We start from the raw sequence: 24,512 nt of genomic DNA, 5'->3' as shown, positions 1-24,512 counted from the left end.
AAACCTCTGCAAAGGATTCACCATTCTAGCTGCCATGAAGAACATTCATGATTCATGGGAGGAGGTCAAAATAGCAACATTAACAGGAGTTTGAAAGAAGTTGATTCCAGCCCTCATGGATGACCTTGAGGGGTTCAAGACTTCAGTGGAGGAAGTCACTGCAGATGTGGTGGAAACAGCAAGAGAACTAGAATCAGACGTGAAGCCTGAAGATGGGACTGAATTGCTGCATCTCCTGATAAAACTAGAACAGAACAGAGGTCACTTCTTCTGGATGAGCAAAAAAGTTGTTTCTTAAGATGGAATCTGCTCCTGGTGAAGATGCTGTAAAGCGTGTTGAAATGACAACAAAGGATTTAGAATATTACAAAAACTTGGTTGATAAAGCAGCAGCAGGGTTTGAGAGGATTGACTCCAATTTTGAAAGAAGTTCTCCACTGGGTCAAATGCTATCAAACAGCACTGCAGGCCGCAGAGAAATCATTTGTGAAAGGAAGAGTCGATCTATGCGGCAAACTTCAGTTGTCCTATTTTAAGAAATTGCCACAGCAGCCCCGACCTCCAGCATTCACCACCCTGATCAGTCAGCAGCCATCAAACACCAAGGCCAGACCCTCCACCAGCCAAAAGATTATGACTCGCTAACGGCTAGAGGAGCATCTCTGTGGTGCACCTCACTCTCCAGAGCTCCCCGCAGGATCAGGCTGAGGCGAGACTTCTCAAACCCATCTGTCTAGTCCTCCTCTTGCCCTTGACTGCTGCCCTCACTCAAGGACCAGATGCACAAGAATGCCCATCTCTAGATCTCCTTTTAGGGAAGCTGACTTCAACACTCCCTGTGATGGATGTTGGGAAATTCTAAGAAAAATGCTGGTCACGCAGGTCTTCTTGTTCCCTAGACTTTTCTGGTTCTTAACATCTTAAATAAAGTTCAGTGGGAGTCTAGAGCAGTGGAACTCTGAACCCTGAACACGAAGTAGAGTCTCTCAATGGCAATGAATGTGGAAGACCCCTGAAACCCTCTGGGAGAAGATCACAGGAGATGTGTGAGAATCTAAATTACAGGACAGATGAACAAATTTCCAAGAGCAGGCAACATCTGGTCCAGGAATTCTACTTTTAGGAGTTTCTCCTTCTGATTACCTTGTACACACACAGAACTATGATATGTACAAGGGTATCCATAACAGCACTACGACACAACAAAAGATGGGAAATAACCTGAATGCCTGTTGAGAGGGGACTAATTAAATAAATTATGGTACATCTATTCTCTGGAACACAACGCAGCTGTTAAGGAAAATGAGGAGAATGAGAATACACTGAACACATACGGAATTATCCCCAAGATGGAAAGAAGATGGACAAACACACAAACACACACACACACATCGAAACATAAAATAACTCCTGAAGGATATACAAGAAACCAGTATCACTGGTAGCCTCCAGGAAGGGAAAGCAAGAATTGGAGGACTTTTTGAACTTTTAAAATCTTGATCATGTGAATGTTATCTGTTCAAAAAAACCAAATACAATTTTAACAATTGTACAACCATAATTACTGTTTGCATCAGGATTTTATTTTTTAGAGTGGCTCTGGGAAGTGACCCTGGAGGACAGTGGGACTACTGGGCGGTAGAGGCCGTTCTAACATGTCTAGTAGCTGCACAGAAGGTATTTAAATTCCCCACACGGTTTCCTCATCTGTAAAGTGGAAGTACTGACACCTCTGAGGGATGCTGTAATGACGAGTGAGTTCTTGCATTTAAAGCATTCAGCATAATGCCAAGAGCAAGAACTCAGCCAACGGATTTACTCCACAGGAATTCAATGACATGTGACCACAGCCCAGATAAAAACTTGTATAACTGTTATTGTAAAAATGGCCACTGTACCTCCTGTCTCCTGCACGGCTGTTGCCCCATGTTTTCTTGCTAAGGAGCAGCCGTGAGACCACCGGATTTGATGCAGGAGGCCCGGGCTTCTGTGGGTGTGTGAGATGTCTACGGCTGCATAACAAATTATCCCAAGTTGGTAGCTTAAAACAGTACTCACTTATCATCTCACAGTTCCCACCAGTCAGGAGCCCTGGCAAGAGACTTCTGCTCAAGGCTGCAGTGTAGGTGGTGGCCAGACTGGGGTTTCATCTGAGGCTTGGGGTCCTCACCCAAGCTCATATGCTACTGCAGCTATAGGAATGAGGTCCCTGTTTTCTGGCTGGCTGTCAGCAGAGGGCTGTTCTCAGCTTCTAGACAGAACCTACAGATGCTCGCCACGTGCTCCTCTGCCAGGCCGTCTCCCAGCAAGGCAGTTTACTTCTCCAGGGCCAGCCGGAGCATCTCTCCTTTGGGAAGAAACCAGTACAGCAGGTCCCCTATGTACGAACCTTCAAGTTGCGAACTTTCAAAGATGCGAACGTGCGTTCGCAAGTCCAATCACGTAAGTTAGTTCACATGTCTGGCGTACACGTGCGTGCATCCTCTACAAGTGGTTGTGCTTTTGTGTACTTTACTATACAGTACTGTAGAGAGTACAGTAGTACAGTATCTTTAATTCAAGCCCAGGATACCCACAGAGATTCACAATGCAGGAAATGGCAAGGGGATTTTCTTTATTTGAGGAGGCACTGTTAGTTTTTGAAGCACAGGACCTGAACATAGAATGGTACATCAAGGTTGCAGCAGCCATTCAAAATGCAATCCAGTGCTATCGTGTCATCCATGACGAGACAAAAGGAGCTACTAGCAGTGATAGCTACTACTATCACTGGATCATTTTTCAAGAGGGTAGATAGAATTGAATCCAGCAAGGAACCAGAACCTGTGCCATCAATGTCAGGCGTGAGTGAAACTGCAGCTTGCCCTCCTCCTATTGGTGACGATCCCTCAGCTCTACCATCTCCCACCTCCTCTCCCTCCTCCAGTCAGTAACTCTTCTTGCCTGTTCATTTGATGCCAGCCCCTGTATACCAGCTCTTGTACTGTACTACTGTACTTTTCAAGGTACTGGACTGTAAGATTAAAAATGTTTTATTTTTTGTGTTTGTTTTTTATGTATTATTTGTGTGAAAAGTATTATAAACCTATTACATTATAGTACTATATAGCCGACTGTGTCAGTTGGGTACCTAGGCTAACTTTGTTGGACTTACCAACAAACTGGACTTACGAACGCACTTTCGGAATGGAATTCGTTCATATGTGGGGGACTTAACTGTACCTCTTTTGAGGGCTGTCACCTGATTAGATCAGGCCTACCTGGAGATAACGTCCTTTTGATCAACTCAGAATCATGTGATTTAGAACCTTAATTACATCTGCAGCATCCCTTCACCTTGGCATATGACATAACCATGGGAATGACATCCCATCATCTTTGCTATTTCTTACTGGTTAGAACAAGTCACAGGTCCTGCCCACACTCAAGAGGATGGAATTACATAAGGTTGTGACTCATTGGGGGTCCCCCTAGGGTGTGTCTGCCACAGTGGGCTAGCCTGGGAGCCTGTCTGCCATACACAGACAGACAGACAGCACACCATTGGGGGAAGGGTTGGGCCTTGGCCACACCTAGGCTCAAATGCTGGCTCCAGAATTTAATGGAATTTTTGAAACTTGGGCAAGTTACAAACCCTCTCAGCCTTCATTCAACCAACAGAAAGGGAAAATAAATAACAGTCATTAAGGGTTAAACAAAGGGAAACTGCATGTAAAATTGCCTGACATAATAAAGCAGACACCCGAACCTTAGTTCTCCTCTCAGGAGGAACTTAGGACTTAAACACAAAGATGATACTAATGGCTTCCTCTTAAGCCTTCCAGCAGCCCAGAGAGTAACATGTGAAACGCTTTATAAAATACGACGCCCACTGTCTGGCCTATACCCCAGTGAGGGGTTTTCCCCACTCTGGCTGAGTTCATCTCTGGCAAAAGGTGAAACTGTCATTAGTACCTGCTGTCACATCTCAGAGCACCTGCTTTTAGCTCTGCTACCGTCTGCCCACCAATGAGGAGACAAATGGATAAGTTATGGTCCAACCAACTACCATGTGTAATTATCACAGCATCCTTTTCAAATAAGGTTTAATCACATGGAAAAATTCTCATGGCATATTGATAATAAAAAAAATAACCCCAAATTGTCCTTTTATGAGCTCAAGATTTGGACTCAAACTGCTTTGCTATTTATGGCTTTGTGACTTTGGGCAAGTTACCTAATTTCTCTGTGTTTCCTCATCTGTAAGGTGCAGATAATGATCGGACCTACCTATTTTGAGGATTAAATGAGGTCACACATGTAAAACACCTAGCCCAGTGGCTGTCACCTAACAGGAACTCAATGTGTGATAGATGCTATTACAATTAGTTAAGTATCACTTTAATCATTTCAGAGGAAAAGTTTAAAAAAGACTTCTTTATAAACAATATTAGCATTGTTGCCACCTCCTTAGGCGAATAAAGAAAACCTAAGAGGAAGAAGTGAGTAAAGAGATATGGAGGGTCATGCTATATTTAATCGCTCCCTCTGCCTTCCAGAAGGTCCAATTTACTCTGTACCCGAAAGCCTTGAATTTCTCCCCCCTCCTTCTCATTCCCTTCTGAATTCCCTTCACTTTCTCCATCTCTAAAAAATGAAAATGACACCCTCTTTACTCTTAAATTTCACAGCAACCCCTTCCGTGAGTAATGTGTGGCAACCATTTTATAGACAATTTCTCTTTCTCTATCAATCTATCCTTCTATTTATGTAAAGTAAAAGGCTGTTCAAGGGAAAGGAAGAGCCTTGTCACTGCCGCTGCGAAGTAAAACGCAAACCAGGTGAAAGGCTTTCTCAGCAGGACGCTGAGAAGCTTCACGGTGCTGATTTCCGCCAGGGAGCAGGACAGGGCTGCGCTGGGGAGAGGCCCCGTTCTCCTTGCCAGCCCTCATCTCTCAGGAAGACCCGGGGCTGGAGGACCAGTCGCCAGCACCAGGCCCTGAGCCAGGCCACGGATGCCAGGAGTTGCTAAGGACCCCAGAGAGGAATGCCCGGGAGTGAGCAGTGGGCAAAGGAACTGCTGAGCCAAACTGGTGACAAAGAAGGAGAGCATCTGGCAGGCGGCGGGTCAGAGGGAGGCTCCCAGGCAGCAGGCCTGGGGCAGCACCTCGGGCAGATGGCAGGGGGAGGAAACAGATGGACAGCCAGGGGCCCGGGCAGGAAGCGCCAGCACTGAGAGTGGGGGATGAGGGATGGGAGGAAGGGAGCAGAGAGAAGGCCTTCCCTGGTACAGAACTGAAATCAATGCACTGACCCACACAGGGAGGCCTCGGAATGTCCTGGAGGGTCTCCAGGACCCACTGTAATACCAGAAACCCTGGGCAACTCTGTCCAGACTCATGCGGGACCATGCACCAGCCCCATCCCCACCCTGGTCCCCCAGCCTCATGGACCCTCAGCTGCTGTTTGCATCAGGACCATCTTCTCTGGCCAGTGTTTCCCAATCGGGGGTGGAGGGGACAGGCAGTTATTTGGGGTGCCCTGGAGGGGAATTCTTGCCAGCAGTTAGGAAATCCACATGCTCTGCAGCCTGAATAAATAATGCCTCATACCCGCGTGGTACTATCATCCTTCCAGTGTACGCGGCTATTGCCATAGCTTAAATACAAGTGCCTTTAAAAGTGTTTGATGATGGGCTTTCGTGGTGGTGCAGTGGTTGAAAGTCCGCCTGCCGATGCAGGGGACGCGGGTTCGTGCCCCGGTCTGGGAAGATCCCACATGCCGTGGAGCGGCTGGGCCCGTGAGCCATGGCCACTGAGCCTGCAAGTCTGGAGCCTGTGCTCCACAACGGGAGAGGCCACAACAGTGGGAGGCCCGCGTACCGCAAAAAAAAAAAAGTATTTGATGAAAAGAAAGGCTGCAGTAGACGTTATACAGTTCTCATTTCATACTGGACATACAGAAGATGATTTCTCCAAGACCCCTTGCTTTTGGAAAGGACATGCGGCTGCTTCTGACCAATGGTATCACCTTTGAGCCGAAGAATAAAAGAGAACCTGTAAGATCCTTATGTGCTTATTATCTTCTTTGATTTCAGTTGAAGAAGGCATGTGTCATAGAAGGTGTCCCAAAGTCACAGTGGTGACTCCATCAGCCTTGCACCGTGTGACTTGTGAAAAAGATATATTTTCACACCAGCAACCAATGACTGATATAAACTCTGAAGAAATAAATCTTTTCTTATTAACCTCTAAAAAAATAAAATAAAAGCATTACGAAATTTCCCAGTCCACCCATGTCACTGTTCCTTTTCCAAACCATCAGACACCAAAAATACTACTATGACTTAAAATGTTACTACTATCACATTTGGCTATAAAGGGACAACCATTGATTTCTAGATGTTAACAAGTCTAGACAGTTGTTTAATGCCAGCATGCCCAGCAGGGCAAGAGGCGCTCCATTCCTCTCTCTGTGAAAGGTGAGGGCCATTTATCCCTGGGAAGTATTTACGGCTTTGCACACCAAAACTTCTCTACAGGGGAGTTCATCACTGTCTTGTTCGTGAATGGGCAGAACTGGAAGCTTCTTGAGCCACAAAAAGGGGGAGGGGGCTGGTCACACAGATTAAGGGACATTTGTGACTGGCTATAAAAACGCTACTGAAAACCTAATTGCGAACAAATCTTAAGTGACACGAGAAATCATTCATCACATATTAAGCAAAAAAAGCATTTTACAAACTGTAGAGTATCACCCTTCTTTTGTAAAACCAAAACAAAACCAACAACCACAAATTATCTCTCTCCTATGAAATAGTAGAAAATCTTACTTTAAATATCAATCTTGGGGGAGAGGGAGTGGGAGACTCTAGTTTCTTCCCTGTGTTTCTCAAAGTTTCTACAATGAGCAAGCATTACTTCTGTTATTGGGAATAAAGCCCATAACTTATGTCTTATCATTTTTATTTGTTTGACCATTGATAGACAGCAGTTTCTTGTTCTTGGATCGGGATTGGGTTGGGGTCAAAGACTCTAGACAGTGAGGTTCTTTGCTGCCCTTAACTCTGCAGCTTCCAGGAAACAGGGCATGGGGGTGCAGGCTGCATTTGGGAACCAAATGATCTGAAACAGAACACGGAGGGGTGGGCCATTCTGGGCTATGCTAGCTCATCCTCCACTCACAGGTCTATTCACGGTTATATCGGAGGCTGCGATCCCCCAAAGTCTGACTCCATTTGGAATCCCGGCTGTGAATGTCTAAGGGAAGACCATACTTGCTCCGACCTCCTAGAAAGTCTTTAGGATGCTCTCTCTGGCCAGAAAACTCAGGCACTCTCCCCCGACTCACACACCCACTTAGGCTCCTTCAATCGTATTTCTGACAATTCACCTCTTTAGAATCGTAAATAAGTACTTGCAGTGCCTTCGTTCTATACTGAAATGAATAAGATGCATCCTGAATATGAGCCTAATCCCTGTGACAACCAAACAAAGCTTCCACAAAGTTCCAAAACGACCCCTAGGGGGCTGTACAGCCCCAGGTTGAGAACCATCACTTCAATGGTGGGTTGATATCGACATGATTACTTCCGGGATAGTCTCAGAATAAGGACCATATCCTCAGCACTATCTGGCAGACCCTAGATGGTCTAGTCTTGGAATACTTCTCCAGACTCACCCACATCACTCCCAGCCTTGCTCCTTCCCTCCAACCATTATCACTACTCCTTCCTCCAGCCTCAGAGCCATTGTCTGTGCTCTTCCTGCTTTTGGTAACACTGTTCCCTCATCCTTCAAATATCCTTTCCTCAGAGAAGCCCATCCTTACCTCCCAGACAGGGCAGACCCCCTAGTTAATTCTCTATGACACTGAGGACCTCTCTTTCATAGCTTTTGCCCAGTTTATAATTTTATATTTAAAATCATTTGATTAATACTTTCCCTATTACAGTATAAAGAGAACAGGAGCTGACCTGTCTGGTTTACTCTGCTTTCCACACTGCCCTAGCATACAGTAGGTGCTCAATATTTACTAAGTAAAGGAACCTTCTTGGAATTCCCCGGTGGTCCAGTCGTTAGGACTCCATGCTCTCACTGCAAGGGCCTGGATTCAATACCTGGTCGAGGAACTAAGATCCCACAAGCCCCGTGGTGCAGCCAAAAAATAAAAATAAAATAAAGGAACCTCCTGGAAGGTTAAATTTCCATCTTTACTGCTTATGAAACTACACACTGATTCTCCTTCCCTATTACGGTTCTGCAAATGTCCCAGTCACTGCCGAAAGGATCTATCTTGTTAACGGCTGTATTCCACACGCCTCACTTGCACAGAGGTAAGAAGAGAGCAGATGCTCAAGAAGTGAGAGAAGCCTCTTTCTACGTGTCAGGGTGGGAAGGGGAAGAACTGCCCAACACTGGCCCATGTCTCGCCCTACCTCCTTCCTTTCCACCACCCCAGCATCACCCAGCTCTGACTTACGCACACTGAATAAGGAGAGGCCAACGGGGCACGCCCAGCCCGACACACCCACATTTATCTCTCAAGATTCAACTCAAATGTCACCTTCGTCTTCCCTCCATCCTCCCTCCGTTATGTGGGCAACCACAGAGCTTTCATCTCCCCAACCAGGGAGTTTGGGGACTTGTGTGTCTCCTCAGAACCAAAGATTCCTTGAGGGCAAGGGCTTTGTCAAATCCATCTGTTTCTGCAGAAATGGAGATGAACACGGCTCTCACAAATGTCTGCTTAACAAACAAACTGATGAGGAGTGCTGGTGGAGCCCTGAGCAAGGCCCTCTGGATCCCTGCAGCTCAGGCCCCTCAGGGATCTAGGTGATGCCAGGAGACCCGGCTCCAGCTTACAGTCTGTGAAGTTCCAGATGGACATTCCTTCCTCGAGTAGTGGACTTGGGGAGACTCCCAGAAAAGAGGAGAAGGAGGAGATTGGGGAAGAGATGGACAAGGGGCCCACGCAGAGAGTCCTAAGTGGTCTCGCTGTTGTAATATGACCATCCAGCAAGGGCAACTTCATTCCCAGGGGCTCTGCTCAAACCAGCCTGCAGCCACACGGCAGTCCCCAGGGAAGGAAGATGTGAGAGTCTCTGGGCACAAAGAGAAGCAATCCTCCAAGTCTTTGTTCTCTTTGGAACAAGCGGCCCATCACTGTCACCTGCAACTTGGCACAAGAGCCTGATGTAAGAGGCTAGCTTAGGAGCTTAGAGTGAAACGGAGGTTTCTCTTCTCCATAATCTTTGTCCATTAAACTCATGGACCGAAACGGAGGATCTGACCGTGATTTTTCTCCACCAAACTCATCATTCAGCTCCTGATAACATTTTCCAACGTTCAGTTAAGGCCTGACCCACTCCCACCCATTTTTTTTTAAGGATGGGGAGGTAGGCTGGTCCCCTCTATTTGGCTGATCAGATCTCTTAGCCTGAACCCCAAAAATGCCTTGCTCAAAACCAACACAGCTCAGCATGATTTTTTTTGTTAGTAACTAAAATGCCTCTACTTCCTAATTTTTAGTCCATCTAGAAGCTCTTCTTTGAGAAAAGGGAACTAAGTCCCTCTTTCCTTCAGGTCTGGCCCAAGCAGGAAACCAGAGCCCCCTCTACACACACTCAGCACCCAGAGTAACAGAGCTGTGGATGCCTGGGCAGCCCTCACCCCGTGTCCAGGCCTGGGGCTGGCCCACCTTGGTAGGCCCTGCCTCTGGATCTGTGACCTTGCGTCTAACCCACATTCCTTCCTTCACCCCCCCTTTCAAAATTACCACTTCCCCCTCACCATTCTGGCTGCAAACATGACAAGGAGTGGAGTCACAAAGAGCCCAGCCCAGGGAAAGGTGTTTAAAATTTTTAAATTGTAAGGAAGAAAAACATGGGAAGGCAGAGAAGAGTGGGGAACAGGAGAACAGGCCGGGCAAGGTCTGCGCTGCTGGAGGTCCCTGCAGCGCCGGTGGCACTCGGCGCCCAGGCCTTCGTCCTGCCCGCTCCACAGTGACCCCCATTCCGGCGACTCCCGCTCTCCCCAGATAAGTACCGGCTCCCCAAAAGGCCTTCCCCATTGACCGCTGCCGTCCAACGGCCCCGAGAACCGGCCCGCCCTTGGAACTTGAGGGGCAGGGCCGGGGACGGCTGCCCCAAGGGTCCCAGGGCTTTCTACCCCCCGTGAACGCCTGGCCTTCGGACCCCGCGCTCGGGCGAGGGTGAGCCCGAGCAGGAAGCCCTGCGGCGCGGGGTCCGGGGAAAGAGGCGGCGGGAGAAGGTCGGCTTCCGCGGCCTGAGCGCCGCCGCCCGGCCGCTCTCCACCCGCGGCCCGGGTCCGAAGCGGCGCTGCCCGAGAAGAGGAAGGAAGACACACAGGAACTTTGGCCGTGGTTTCGGTCACCAGCTCGCAGGCTCCGCAGAGTGGCTGGAAAAACTTGGGACCTCCGAGCGGGGGCGGCGCGAACAGGCCTGCCGGGTGCGCCGAGTTCCAGCGCGGGGGCTGCACGCGCAACTCGCCCGAGGAAGCCCCCTCCAACTTGACTTGGGCGACGAGACCCCCGCCCGGGGCGCGATGCTCCCGCCGCGGGAGCGGCCCCTCCGCGGCCACCCCGTGTGACCCCGGCTCGCGCCCGGGCCTCTCTTACCATCTGCGCCACTTTCAGCAGCGCTGCGTGGGTGCGGGGGTAGACGGGGTCCAGCAGCCCCTCTGAAGAGCTCGCGCCCAGCGGCCCCGCGCCGGCCCCGGCTCCCGGGGCGCTGCCGCTGCTGCACGTGGTGCGGACGAGCCCGGGCCCGTGCGACATCGCGCGGCCCTCGCCGGCCGGCAGCCTGCAGCTGCCGAGGCCGAAGGCCAGAAGCGGAGAGGCTGGGTGGGGCCTCGGGGGCGTGGCGCAGGGGCGGGGTCCTAGGGTGGGGCGGGGCCCGCGCCCCCGGCCCGCGCTGAGGACGCCCACCCAGCCTCCGCCGGACGCGCGGAGGAGGGCCTGGCCCGCGTTCTCCGGAAAGGTGGCGGCAGCCCCCGCCCTCTGGGAGGTGCGAAAGTTGGGCTGGAGGGAGGAGGGAAACGGACGCTCTGGGCCGTGGCCTTTCCGAGATGGGCGAGGCCAGGGCACAGCTGGGTCTCAGCCTCCTGGGATCTGGTTTGGGTGTGGCCGCGGGTATGTGCTAAGGGTACTTGATTGAAGTATAACTCACATACACTGAAATGCCCAAACCTTCCGTGTTCAGCTCCGTTAATTGTTCTGTATGTGTATGTACACCTGTGTAACCACCGCCCACAGCAACAAATACCGGGCCGATACCCCCAAAAAAGTTCCCTCGTGCTCCTTCCCTCTTTCTGTCACTATAGATTCGTTTTGCCTCTTCTCAGACTTGATGTACTTGAAATAATACAGAATATTCTCATCTGTGTCTGGCTTCTTTCACTCAACAAGATGCATCGAGATTAATCCCAATAAAGCTGTGGTGAACATTCTGGTGAGATTTTTTGGTGGACAGAAGCTCTCATTTCTCCCGGGAAAATACTTAATGAGTGGGTTTGCTGGGTCACAAGGTGAACATAGGTTTACTTCTAGTAGAAGCTGTCAAACAGAGATGCTACATTGCACTCCTTCCGGGTTACTTTTAAAATGAGCAAGCAGGACTACAGAAATGAAATGTTATCAGTGTTCTCTCTGAGCAGAGTGTCCCTGTGGCCAAACTTGATATATCTCCAAATGTTTCGAAATAACACAAAAAATCTACCTTATGACATCATTGGATGCCACTGCTGTCCTGTCATCAGAAGACTGTCAATGTGGCAAAGTCTTGATAATTCTAGAATGTGGAGATAATCATGCAATCTCTGTTTTGACAAGTGTCCCAGGTGATTCTGATGACCACTCAAGTTGAGCACCATCATTGCCAAAGTTGAGGCATTTCAGGAATCGTAATGCCATGTTCTCTACTTGTGTGTACATTTGAAAGTTTTCATGACCAAAAAAAATTGCCTCTAATATCTGTTTTCTGTTTAGATAATAGTCACGGTGCCTTCCATTTCGTTCTCTATAAAACAAAGATAATTGCATCTCGGGGCTCCTGTGACAATGTGATAGCCGTGCAGGCGCTCTGTGACAGCTCCAGATGCATGTCGTTTTCCATACAGATTTACATCTTCACTTTTGTACTTTTCCAAGGCTTCGGAACCCATCATGGAGATGACAGGGGGTCTTTGTTGAAGTGAAGGCTTCAGGAAAGCAGAAAAACCCAGCAGTGGATAATTTCCCCTCCTTCCAGGGGCCTTCATCCAATTCTCCAGCAATCTTCTAAATCAGTGATTTTCAATGTATGGTCCCCAGCCCAGCAGCACCAGCATCACCCCGGAACTGGTGAGAAATGCAAATTCTTAGCCCCACCCCCCCATCCGCCCCAGACCTGCTGAATCAGAACTCTGGGGGTGAGGCCCAGCAATCTGTGTTTTGGCAAGGTCGGCCCTCCACCTCCCACGTGATTCAGATGCATGACGGAGTTTGAGAACCACTGGCATTTCCGGAGTCCACTGGAGCTGAGACTTGGCTGGGTTTCTCGGACTGCCGTTGGCCCACGTGCCACCCAGCTTAGATCGGAAATAATCACTGCTGGTGGCCACTCTGTGTTAATCATTTTATCATGATCACTTAAAAGCCCGAGCGAGAGGCTTGGCAGCACAAGAGCTGCGTGCTGGCCCGGAGCGCAAGAAGAGGTTCCACAGACCAGACCTGCGGCCAAGTACACAGAGGTGTCTACACGGGGTGATGACTTCTTGGCGGGAAGGGCTGCCCCCTGGGGAGGAAGGGCTTTGGTGGGTGCAGGGCTGGGTGCACTCAAAAGAGGGGAAAAAAAAAAAAAAAGAGTGAGGGGGCCCACCCACCTTTGCCATCTTGTCTTGCCACCTCTCCAGCCACATCTAGCAGCTTCCACTCCTTTGGACCCCATGCTCAAGCCTGAATGAACGTCACGCCCTCTGCTATATCACGCTTCTGAGTGTTTGTCTGAACTCCCTTCTCCACTCACTGACGGCTGGTTAACACCTCTTTATCCTTCAGTGTGTGTGGTTGAGGTGGGCCCTCCTCCTCCAGGAAGCCTTCCCTGACTTCCTACCACTTCCCAGTAAGGGTAAGGTGACCCTGGTGGGCTCCCATCATTTGATTAGGAAGTTGCATGGTGATACTGTCAAGTCATCTTTGGAAAATACCACCTGCCATGACTCCTATGAGGATAAGATAAATTAAGGCCTGGAAAGTCCTCAGCACAGTGCCTGGCATATAGCAAGTCCTCAACAGTGTGCAGGCTCTTCTGGACCTTTATCCTGACATCCATGGCACCAATCACAATGCCTGGAACACAACGGTGCATCTTTATTACTTTTCAATTTGATAGTGGAAGAACCATTTATTTATGCTTAATTGCCATGAAGCCCAAGAATAATCGTGACTATCAGGTGTGACTAACAGGTCACATCAATTTCACTGGTCTATTAAATTAAAACTAAGTCTGAACATGAATGCTCACTTTGCATTATTTGTTGTGCATAAGGAATAATCTTCTACTTGAAAATGGGGGGGAAACCTATCTGGAGATTCAAGAAAAGAGTAGCGTGGAAAGAGCACTGGATTCAGAGTTAGAAGACCTGGCTGGGAATCCAGGTGCCTCGGAGCAGGAATCTCCAGATCTGCAAAGCAGGGGGCGGCGCTGCTTACTCACAGGGCTGCTGTGAGGAGTGAATGAGATTACACGTGTTCAGGCATTTGGTACACGTTAGTGGACCCTGAAATAGGCTGGGATGGAGGACGGCTGTGTCTGGCAGGTTGGGGCACGGGCAAACAGCATTCTGAGCCACGACCTAGGAAGCAAACAAAGCAAAAACCTCTGGGCTGCCCTTGGTTCAGACCTGCCCTTTTTGTTCATAAACCTTGACCAGCTTACACGCCTTGTACCATGTCCCTCCGATACCCCCAAGAAACGTCTGTAAACAACTGAGGGACACGAAACATTGCTAACGCTTGCTGCCCCGCTCAGGATGTTTGTACTTGGTTCCTGCCTACACTTGAGAATTTGGCGCTGACTCACACAGGTGGTCCCCGAATTACCACCCCGCCCCCCGCCCAATGTGTCTCTGGAAAGCCCACCCTATATGGTGGATGTCACGTTGCAGACTGATGTCTGGCAGTGGTTGATGAGAGCATGGTGACACTGGATGGATCAGCAGCGGAGCTGACCTTGGACAATTTTCTCTCATTTTCTGATAATTTCCTGTGTGTTGCCGTGACTCCCCAAGTAGACTGTAGGCTCCCTGTAGACCATCTGCTTTGTGAATGCTCTCCACTGGCTGTGACTTGCTATGCTTTGGGGCTGTACATTTGCAAGAGTGGGGCAATGGAGGACCCCTAACTCCTTTAGCAGTGGGACAATCTGCATAAAGGTCCTGGTTTTATTTGCTTGACCTTTGGAATGAGGAGATGGGACTTTGGTTGCTGGTCTGCCCACAGTGAAGTTATCTGGACCTCAGTGTTCTTATTTGTGAAATGGGCTGATAGCGCTCATTTTTGAGGTTCAAACAGAAATGAATCTGAAAATGTTAAGAAAGGTAGCAAAGCAACATACAAATGTAAGGAATAATTAGCTTTTTGTGCTAACGTTTTCTATCAGCATCAGTATTTCTATGAAGTTATCAGGACAGGGGAGGGAAGGAAGGGGAGAGGGAGGAGAGGAGAGGAGGCTCTTTTTCCTGCTTTATCCATGAAATCTTTCATGAATGAAATAAATGATGACCAAAGATGACTACACTTCCCTTCAAAAGGAGACCAAGGAATGGGCATAGTCCTCTGAATGGTTTTTATGCAATGGCTCTGGTCACCTGCCCACCTTTATAAGAGAACTTGAAGATGTTATTTTTTCCACAAATAATAAGGATCCTTTTTCTGTTTTTGACCTGCTGAAACCACTGCCTTCTCTTGTCTTTTAAAAATATTTATTTCCTGATGATGAAGGTATTTCCTGCTCATTGTAGAAAATTGGGGGAAATTCAGAAAAAACAAAGAAAACTGAAATCACCCCATGATCCCACCACCTTTTACAGTTTGGTTTGTTCTGCCTTTTGTAAACTGCAAGTTATACCACAAACATTTCCTGTTAAAAATTACTCACAAAGGGTTTTTAGTGGCAGCATTGATTTTTTGTGTGTGTACAACTTATTTTTTTCCATTATATATTTTTATTAGGAAGACAGCCCTTTAACAACTGCTCTTCGTTTTAATAACTAATCTAGCAACCACAGTTCAAGCACAGCTTGAAAAATGTGTTAAAAATACAAAGTTAAATCATTAATGATGGTGACTCTGAATAAACTTGGGTTGTAGTGCATTCATTTCTAAAGTCTCATTCAATGGATTTAATTAATTATTGAATCATTCTCCTACTGTTAGGGTTTCAGGCTAATTTAGTTCTTTTCCCCCCGTATTATACATAAGACCAGGATTAGCATCTTTGTGCATGAATCAGGAGTAAGGAGCTTCTCTTACTCCTGAGAGAAACATCCCCAAGTTCAAGGGAATGGATCATTTTTAAGACTCTTCATATGTATAGTGAAATAGATTTCTGGAAATGTACCACTTCATCCCTACAGACTATGTAGTTTTCACCTGGTTCCTTTCCTCACAGTACAGATGTTCTCTATCCACTACGCTGGAGGAGCTGGAAGCTCAATGATGTCATCATTAAGAAGTTTCTTTCCCCCTCCATCTCTCTTCCAGTCACCTTCATCCCGCGACTGGCTTCTCCTCGTGGTCGCAAGATATTTGCCAACAACTTCCTGCCTACGCATTTCCTCAGAACTCCTTTCCCAGAACTCCCCAGCAAGCCTGGTCACGTGCCCCTGCCTGAACCAGTCGCTGTGGCTGAGGTGGGACTGGCTTAGGCCATCCCTAGAGCACAGTGGAGCTGGCTTTCCCCGAAGTTGCTGGGGTGTAAGTGGGTGGTATGGATGTGCAATAAAAACTAGGGTAGTCGGATAACAAGAGGCGGGGAGAAGGGATGCTGAGGCAGCAACAAGGTCGGCTACATCCTGGATGAGTTATTCTGAATATTCTAGAAAAAAGTCTGCCATTGACACAAGTTTTCTCAAAACACACCTTCCAAATGGAATGTCTCTTCAACTTTCTTGCCACTCACCTTCCTAAGTTTCTGAAAAATTATCACCTCTAGATTGCCAAGCACTTTCCCCCAAACCTGATCCTCTTTTATATACACCGAACACCTAAGTTTACTTATAACAACACATATTCTAATCTTCCCCATTATCCTAGGTCATCAGCACTGGAACAGTTACCTCACCTTCCTTTACAGCTGTCTGCTTACAACTGGCAGCAAGAACATAGCCAGAACATTTATGTAAGGCCAAGTTAGGAAATACTTCTCAGGTTGCCCTTTTTCAGCGTAAGTGTGCACACGTCTGCCCCAGGCTTATATGGGCTTTCCTCGGAAATATGGCAGGTCTGGTCCCAGACCACCACGATAAGGCGAGTCACAAAAATCTTTTGGTTTCCCGGTGCATATAAAAGTTCTGTTTAGGGCTTCCCTGGTGGCGCAGTGGTTGAGAGTCTGCCTGCCGATGCAGGGGACACGGGTTCGTACCCCGGTCCGGGAAGATCCCACATGCCACGGAGCGGCCGGGCCCGTGAGCCATGGCCGCTGAGCCTGCGCGTCCGGAGCCTGTGCTCCGCAACGGGAGGGGCCACAACAGTGAGAGGCCCGCGCACCGCAAAAAATAAAAATCCTAACCATCACCTGAGCCTTCAGTGAGTCCTAATCTTTTTGCTGGTGGAGGGTCTTGCCTGGATGTTGATGCTGCTGATCAGGCGGTTGCTGAAGGCCAGGGCGTCTGTGGCAGTTTCTTAAAATAGGACAACAGTGAAGTCGGCTTCATCAATTGACTCTGCCTTTCACAAATGACTTCTCTGCAGCCTGCAGTGCTGTTTGATAGCATCTGACCCATAGATCTTCTTTCCAAACTGGAGTCAATCCTCTCAAACCCTGCCGCTGTTTTATCAACTAACAGTCTGAACCCTCGGTTGTCATTTCAACAAGCTTCACAGCATCTTCACCAGGAGCAGACTCCATCTCAAGAAACCACTGTCTTTGCTCATCCATAAGAAGCAAACTCTCTTCTGTTCAAGTTTTACCAGGAGATGCAGCAATTCAGTCCCATCTTCAGGCTCCATATTTAATTCTAGTTCTCTTGCTGTTTCCACCACATCTGCAGTGACTTCCTCTGCTAAAGTCTGAGGGCTGGAATCAACTTCTTGCAAACTCCTGTCAATGTTGATATTTTTTACCTCTTCTCATAAATCAAGAATGTACTTAATGGTATCTACAACAGTCAATCCTTCTAGAAGATTTTCAATTGACTTTGCCCAGATCCGTCAGAGTAGTCACTATCTATGGCAGTCAAAGTCTTATGAAAAATGTTATTTCTTAAATAATAAGCTGAAATGACTCCTTTATCCCTGGGCTGCAGAATGAATGTCGTGTTAGCAGGCATGACAACAACATTATCTTATTGTACATCTCCATCAGCGCTCTTGGGTGATCTGGTGCCTTGTCAATGAGCAGTAATATTTGGAAAGGAATCTTATTCTGGGCAGTAGGTCTCAACAGTGGGCTTAAAATAGTCAGTAAACCATGTTGTCAACAGATGTGCTGCCATCCAGGCTTCGTTGTTCCACTTACAGAGCACAGGCAGGGTGGACTTAGCCTAATCCTTAAGGTCCCTAGGATTTTCAGAATGGTAAATGAGCACTAGATTCAACTTAAAATCACCAGCTGCATTAGCCCCTAACAACGGAGTCAGCCTGTCCCTTGAAGCTTTGAAGCCAGGCACTGACTTCTCCTCTCTAGCTATGAAAGTCCTAGATGGCATCTTCTTCCAGAAGCCTGTTTTGTCTACACTGAAAATCTATTGTTTAGTGTAGCCACCTTCATGAATTATCTGATCTTCTGCACAACTTGCTGAAGCTTCTACATCAGCACTTGCTGCTTCACCTTGCACTTCTATGTTGAGACGGCTTTTTTCTTTAAACCTCATGAACCAACTTCTGCTAGCTTTAAACTTCTCTTCTGCACCTTCCTCATCTCCCTTAGCCATCACAGAATTGAGATTTAGGACCTGGCTCTAGGTTAGGCTTTTTTTTTTTTTGGCTTAAGGGAATGTTGAAGCTGGTTTGATCTTCTTTTCATCCAGACCCCTAAAACTTTCTACATATCAGCAGTGAGTCTGTTTTGCTTTCTTATCATTCGTGTATTCGCTGAAGGAGCACTTTTAATTTCCTCCAAGAACTTTTCCTTTGCATTCACAGCTTGGCTGTTTGGCACAAGAGGCTGAGCTTTGAGCCTGTCTGGGCTTTTGACATGCCTTCTTCACTAAGTTTAATCATTTCTAGCTTTTGATTTAAACTGAGAGACATGTGAGTCTTCCTTTCACTTGAACACTTTGAGGTCATTGTAGGGTTATTAATTGGCCTAATTTCAACATTGTTATGTCTCAGGGAATAGGGAGGCCTGAGGAGAGGGAGAGAGACGGAGAATGGCTGGTTGGTGGAGCAGTCAGAGCACACACATTTACTGATTAAGTTTGTCATCTTGTATGGGTATGGTCTGTGGTGCTCCCAAACAATGAACAATAGTAACATCAAAGATCGCTGATCACAGATCACCATAAGAAACATGAGAAAGTTTGAAATATTGGGAGAATTACAAAAATGTGACACAGAGACACGACATGAGAAAATGCTGCTGGAAAAATGGCACCTTGCTCCACATAGGGTTGCCACAAACCTTCAATTTGTATAAAACACAGTATCTGTGAAGTGCAGTAAGGTGAAGCACAATAAAATGAGGTCTGCCTGTATGCCTGGATTGTTTTTTTCTGTGAAAATCTCTTTTCAATTTAATAATTGTCTAGGGAACAGAAATACAGACTTTTAAATTGCTTTTCTACCCAGGGCTGCATCTTCAGTTAGTGGTTTTAAATGTCTGTCCTCTACGCAGAGATATTTTATGTATTTAAAATCTTTTGTGTGCTGATACCCTGAAGGGATTTTCCTATGAAGGGAGCAATTTAAAAATGTACAAAAGCAACTGACACTGAACATTCTTGTCTCTAGATTTTCTTATAGTTTTAAAATATTGGCTAAATATTTACCTTTGGGGGCTATGAGTTGGAAATAGCAATGGTGAGAGATTAAATGCCTAAAGCATTTCATTGATTTGCCATGAGTGTGGAAATACATCAAATTAAAACCCACCCGGCTCTATCAAAGAGAACGTGATGGTTCTGGAAGGGCTGAGAGGTGAATGCAGACAGCGAGCACAGACAGCAGAGCGTAAGCACACTCCATACTATCCCTGTAACAACATTTTTCAACCCCAGAAACCTATTCTTCTTGTTATGCTGGCTGTGTTGCATGTGGCTTTGCTTTTGTTTTTTTCTTCTTTCTCGAGAGAAAAATTAAACCCAGTTCAAAACTTATAGCTTTAGCTGAATAATAGAGAATCATTTTGTTGTCTAAAAACCCACACTTAAAAATTATTCATGAACAAAGTCTCTCAGCATTCAAAAGAAGAAATAATTTCCTTTCAGCCAAAAATAAATGTTTTTTGGTGGTTTTTTGGGGTGAACTTTTAAGGCAACAGAAAGGGTCATGCTCTTGAAAAGCCACATATAAAAACACGACAGCAAGTCCCCTCCGCATGGATGCAAATGAATCACTGATCTCTTGAAATAGATCTCTTTGGCGCTACCGGTTCAGGAAAGGCCTATGGCTGGTTGTGGTCTATTTGGAAGACATTTCAAAGTGGCTTATGAAATCTTTTACTCCGGAAGTTACTTGCTATATATATATGTGTCCATGATTATAGAAATCACACTCACACACACACACCCCCACACAATCATAAAAGCAGGCTTCTTTCTTTATGACTGTTTCCAGAAACAGACCTCTTAGGTTACAGTTTTTCTGCCTCTTATGGAGACTTGATTGCAATATAAAGTACTTTAAAAATCTACCAGGTAATGAAAGAGAATGTAAAAAAGAATATATGTGTACATACATATATATATAACTAAATCACTTTGCTGTACACCTGAAACTAACACAACATTGTAAATCAACTATATTTCAATTAAAAAAAAAATCCACCAGGTGCATGCAAGGTGAACATGCTTCTGGGAGTGTGAAAGGGAGAGAGACAGAGAGGCAGCACACACAAACCCTGACTAGTTATTTCAGCTCTTCTTGCAAAATCAGCGAGTCGGAGGCTGTCTGGGTGATGACTGGGAACACCGCTCCAGAAAGATCGCAGCCCCGGTCACCTGCAGGTCTGCATCACTGAAGCTGAAGCTTCATGGCTACATGCGGGACCCAAAGAGGCCTCTCGTGTTCCCCACGCCCACCCACTCCCACCCTCCACCCCACCTCTCCCTCTTGGTGTCCCCTCCCCCCTACCTTTTTGGACACACAACCCAAGAACATTCTTCATTGTTCCTTTCAAAGGTCTGGGGTGGGTGTCATTAGACACTGAAGAAATCCCAACTCTCCTTTATAGGGGGAAACAGAGCTTGTTGGCTAAGGAATTAGCTGAACAGGAAAACCAACGCAAACAACACACAACAGAAAGAAAACAGCACTGCCACACGAGCAGAAAAGAGGAGGCCACGGGGCCACGTCCACAGAGTGCACGGCTGAACCCTCTCCCTATCATCAACTATACTAACGTTTCAGTGGTTTTTTGTTTTTCAGTTTGAAAAATCACCCAAGATACACTGCCATTCCAGCAAGAACCATCTTGCCTAAAAACACTTCCTCTAAGTGCACATCTGCCTTCGGAACACAGTTCTTCCCACGGTCTCAATAATATCTAATAACAATGTTACAAAATATTAGGGCTTGGAGATTTGGAGCCTTTTGGTCCAATATGTTCCACCTAATATGGTACCTGTGTCTCTATGGTCAGCAAGATGGTTTTTAAGGTACATGCAAGTATTTATCCTTTTAATGGTTATGAGCTTATTTTAATCTGTATTAGAAAAAAATACCACCAGCACCTCAGCCACTGTGCTCAGAGCACCACTTAAGGCGAGCTCATTACTAAGTTCTAAGGCTAGTGTCTCATTAGATGCTTTCTGTGCCAACCCGTTGGCATGTGGGACTCACGCCGCCAGCGATCCCCAGACTTGGGGAGATGGGTCTCTCTGACCACGCTGGCCTGGGGGCTGTTGACAGTGTCTCCTGGCAATATCACCCCAGGCAACCCCATGAGGATGAAGAATTCCGCACAGCCCCCAGCTTCAGGCTTCAGCAATAAGTCTCCTTTCTTGAGTCAGACGCCACATTACCCTGGATTGCGAAACATTTAATGAAAAAAGAATCTGGCATTTTTAAAAGTTAGGTTTACAAACTTGATGCATTCTTAATATTAGCAATTTATCTATTTCTAATACATTGCCTAAGAAAATAAGGTCTATGAAGACATCAACAAGATATTTAAGATTCATTATAAGCTACAGCACTTTGCAAATAAGTATCCAGTTTAATTATAACAAACCACTGTGAGCAAATTTAACTAAGTATATAAAAACATTAGTTAAATACAATTCTCTGGAAATATACATTATACCTACAGCTGTTTTTACAGTGAGATTCTTCCTTTTTTTTTTCCCTTTTAATTCTCAAAATGGCGAATCACTGTATGGTCCTGGATCTCCAAGCTATAAAACTGAAATATGTGTTTCCAGCATAGCAGATGGTGACCAGGAAGGCGAAGAACTGGAGAAAACAAAGCATAATAGAAAGGGGGTTTAGGGCACATCCTAATTAGCAAAAGTTGTCATTTCACCTCTACTGAATAATGCACTTATGGTATCCCTTGACTCCAAGCTTTCTCATCTAAACCTGCTTTATTGGTTCAATTACCTTCCTTCTGAAACAATTTCAGGCTAGGGTGTTTTTCTTTTTTGGAACCTATCTGGAAAGCCTGTAGTCTTACTCCAATAAGTCCAGGGTGTTCATGTGGGGGTGAATATGGTGGTGTGCATCTGAGAAAAGCCCGTGTATTTCTAATTTAGTATCGGTGATTTTAGACCAAAGCTTAACCTCACACTGTCACACGCTCAGTTTACACAAACAAGCTGAGTGGGCGGAAGGAAGCCAGGGGCCCACGTGGGGTGTGAGTGCAGAGGCGGGAAAACGCCGGTCCCTCTCCTGGGGCAACCACAGCCCAGTTCCACCTGATTCTTCATTTTTAAAAAAATTTTATTGACGTCCAGTTGATTTACAGTGTTGTGCTAATTTCTGCTGTATAGCAAAGTGACTCAGTTATACATATATGTACGTTCCTTTTCATATTCTTTTCCATGATGGTTTATCACAGGATATTGAATATAGTTCCCAGTGCTATACAGTAGAACCTTGTTGTTTATCCATCCTATATATACTAGTTTGCATCTGCCCAGCTGATTCTTGCTGTGTGCTAACTTGAGCCCTGTGACTTTTAATCTCACGTGGACCCACGCTCTTTACCTTCAAATAGAGATTTTGAGATATAGGTCAAGAATACGATGAACACCCATGGATCACCCACCAGCTTTAACATCATACTGTTGGTCTTCCTGTCTAACTGCCTGCCTCCCGCCCCCATCACTTCTACTGCGGATGGAATATTATAAGGCCCATCTCAGAGAAACTTTTAAAATTAGTTTTTTAAATTTGAAAAATACACACTTATGGTTTAAAAATGCAAACAGTACATAAACGCATAAATTAAAAAGTAGAAGCCCCTCATCCCACACTCCTCATGGTCCATCACAGTCCCTGGAAGGAGCCTCTGCTGGTGTCTGTCTTCCTAGGCATCCTTAGAGCATGAACAAACATTTCTACTTCAACAAACAGAATCCTAGTGTGCTCATTTTCTGCCTCTCTCTCCCACTGACACTGTAGGCAGCAGAATTATTCTTAGAATCCCTCAAAAGTTTTTTCTCCCTCAAACACTTATTTTGTTCTAGCATTTGGCTTTCACTTGAGTGGACTCTTTCAGCCTCTTTGTGCTCCAGCCCATCGGGAGGCCCCCTGATGCTCAAACCAGGAAGTTCACTGCCAAGGTGTCCCTCCCACAGGTGATGCTTTGCCCTGCAGATAACTTTGTCCTCCTCGCCCAGATCCTCAGCCGGCCTCGGGGAGGGAGGAGGAGACTGTGGGGATGAAATGCTCACTCACCGACGAGGCTGCCCAGCTGTTGAAGTTGTGACTGTCCCTCTCCGGGGAGACAGAAGACGCATCCACAATAGCGGCTGAGAGGTATAAGACGAAGGCACTGCCATTAAAGCACAGACCCTGGGAGACAGAGGCACAGAGTGTTTAGGGAGCCTGGGAAGGTCCGGGCATACCCGGACCTCAGAAGTGGCCAGAAGCGCACCCCGGCTGTGGCAAGGGGCCCACCTGGACTCGTGAGCGGGGCAGGGCACAAGGGCGATGAGAAGGCAGCTCCTCGGCGCCTTGGGGGTACTCAGTGCACGCTGCTTCCTCGCTTACCAACGCTTGGAGGGGTTGCAAAGGGGCTCCTCAGTTGGAGCAGCAAATAAAATATCCCAACCAGAAGGCAGACGCGTCTGACGTTTAGCATCTGCCAGCAGCAAGCAAAATTTTCAAAATTTGTCTGTAAACATCTTAAAACTGGGGGAGTTTACACAGAAACCCAGATTTCTGGATTCCCTTAGGAAGGGAAAAAAACAACAACAGAAGATCTAGCGATCCGGGGAGCACATTTCCAGCTTACTTCTCTGTGAAGAATATCCTGCTGTTGTTTAAGTCAGTGCATATGGGTGGCAAGGATTCAACAGTTTACGCTCACTTGCATGACTTTCTGGTCTCTTCACACGCGTGAGTGTGGAACCCCAACATGGAGGGGTCTCCTGACTGCTGGCCAGGGCTCTACTCACTACTCAGGCAGAGGAGCACCCAGAGCAGGAGGACATCAGAAAAAACTGCTGGATGGAAGTCGAGAGACATGGGCCCAATTGTGCGTGAACTTGTGCAAGGTCAGGAGGCTCCAAACCTCAGTTTCCTTAGCTATAAAATGGGGACACACCTCATGATGATAAATTCTGAAAATGCAAATCAGAGCATTTTAAAACCAGGGAGTTTCGGAAGGGAGCAGTGTTAAACAAGAAAAAAAAAAAGTAACATGAAAGGCAATATTTTAAGTTCTTAATGTAATAAATCAATGAAGGAGGCTTAGGTTTGGAGGAGAGACAGACTAATAGATGCTCTAGGCCAGAGGTCAGCAAAATAAGAACCCCGACCAGCAGTCAGGAGACCAAGACTTCGAGTCCCTTCAGAACTGTCACAAAATAGCTAAAAATATGGAAGTGGATTTGGCACTGGCTAATGAAGAGCGGCTGCAGAGTTCTGAGGCACATGCTAGAAATATGGATGTTTAAGGAGATTCTGGTGAGGTCTCAGATGGAAATGAG

General features: G+C 46.7%; 2 protein-coding genes across 3 annotated transcripts in view; both read right to left on the bottom strand.

Moving 5' to 3' along the window:
- The window catches only part of CMTM7 (CKLF like MARVEL transmembrane domain containing 7), a 42,296-nt gene extending 31,336 nt beyond the window's left edge, over positions 1-10,960 (bottom strand). The window contains exon 1 of one of the 2 annotated variants that reach the window (XM_027088382.1): positions 10,618-10,960. In XM_027088382.1, the coding sequence (XP_026944183.1) occupies positions 10,618-10,776 (159 nt within the window). In that variant the 5' untranslated portion in view covers positions 10,777-10,960. The remainder of the gene's footprint in view (positions 1-10,617) is intronic. The other variant, XM_027088381.1, reaches the window with a different exon arrangement.
- A 10,423-nt stretch (positions 10,961-21,383) lies between these two features.
- CMTM8 (CKLF like MARVEL transmembrane domain containing 8) overlaps positions 21,384-24,512 on the bottom strand; it is a 91,169-nt gene continuing 88,040 nt past the window's right edge. The window contains exons 3-4 of the mRNA XM_027088259.1: positions 23,257-23,373; positions 21,384-21,810 (exon numbers count right to left, since the gene is read on the bottom strand). Coding sequence (XP_026944060.1) covers positions 21,727-21,810; positions 23,257-23,373 — 201 coding nt within the window. The 3' untranslated portion in view covers positions 21,384-21,726. The remainder of the gene's footprint in view (positions 21,811-23,256; positions 23,374-24,512) is intronic.

This window comes from Aethalodelphis obliquidens, unplaced genomic scaffold, assembly GCF_003676395.1.
Source record: "Aethalodelphis obliquidens isolate GAN/ISIS:26980383/991018 unplaced genomic scaffold, ASM367639v1 scaffold62, whole genome shotgun sequence".
NCBI classification, from domain to species: Eukaryota; Metazoa; Chordata; class Mammalia; order Artiodactyla; family Delphinidae; genus Aethalodelphis; species Aethalodelphis obliquidens.
This window is presented reverse-complemented; position numbering and strand designations above follow the sequence as displayed.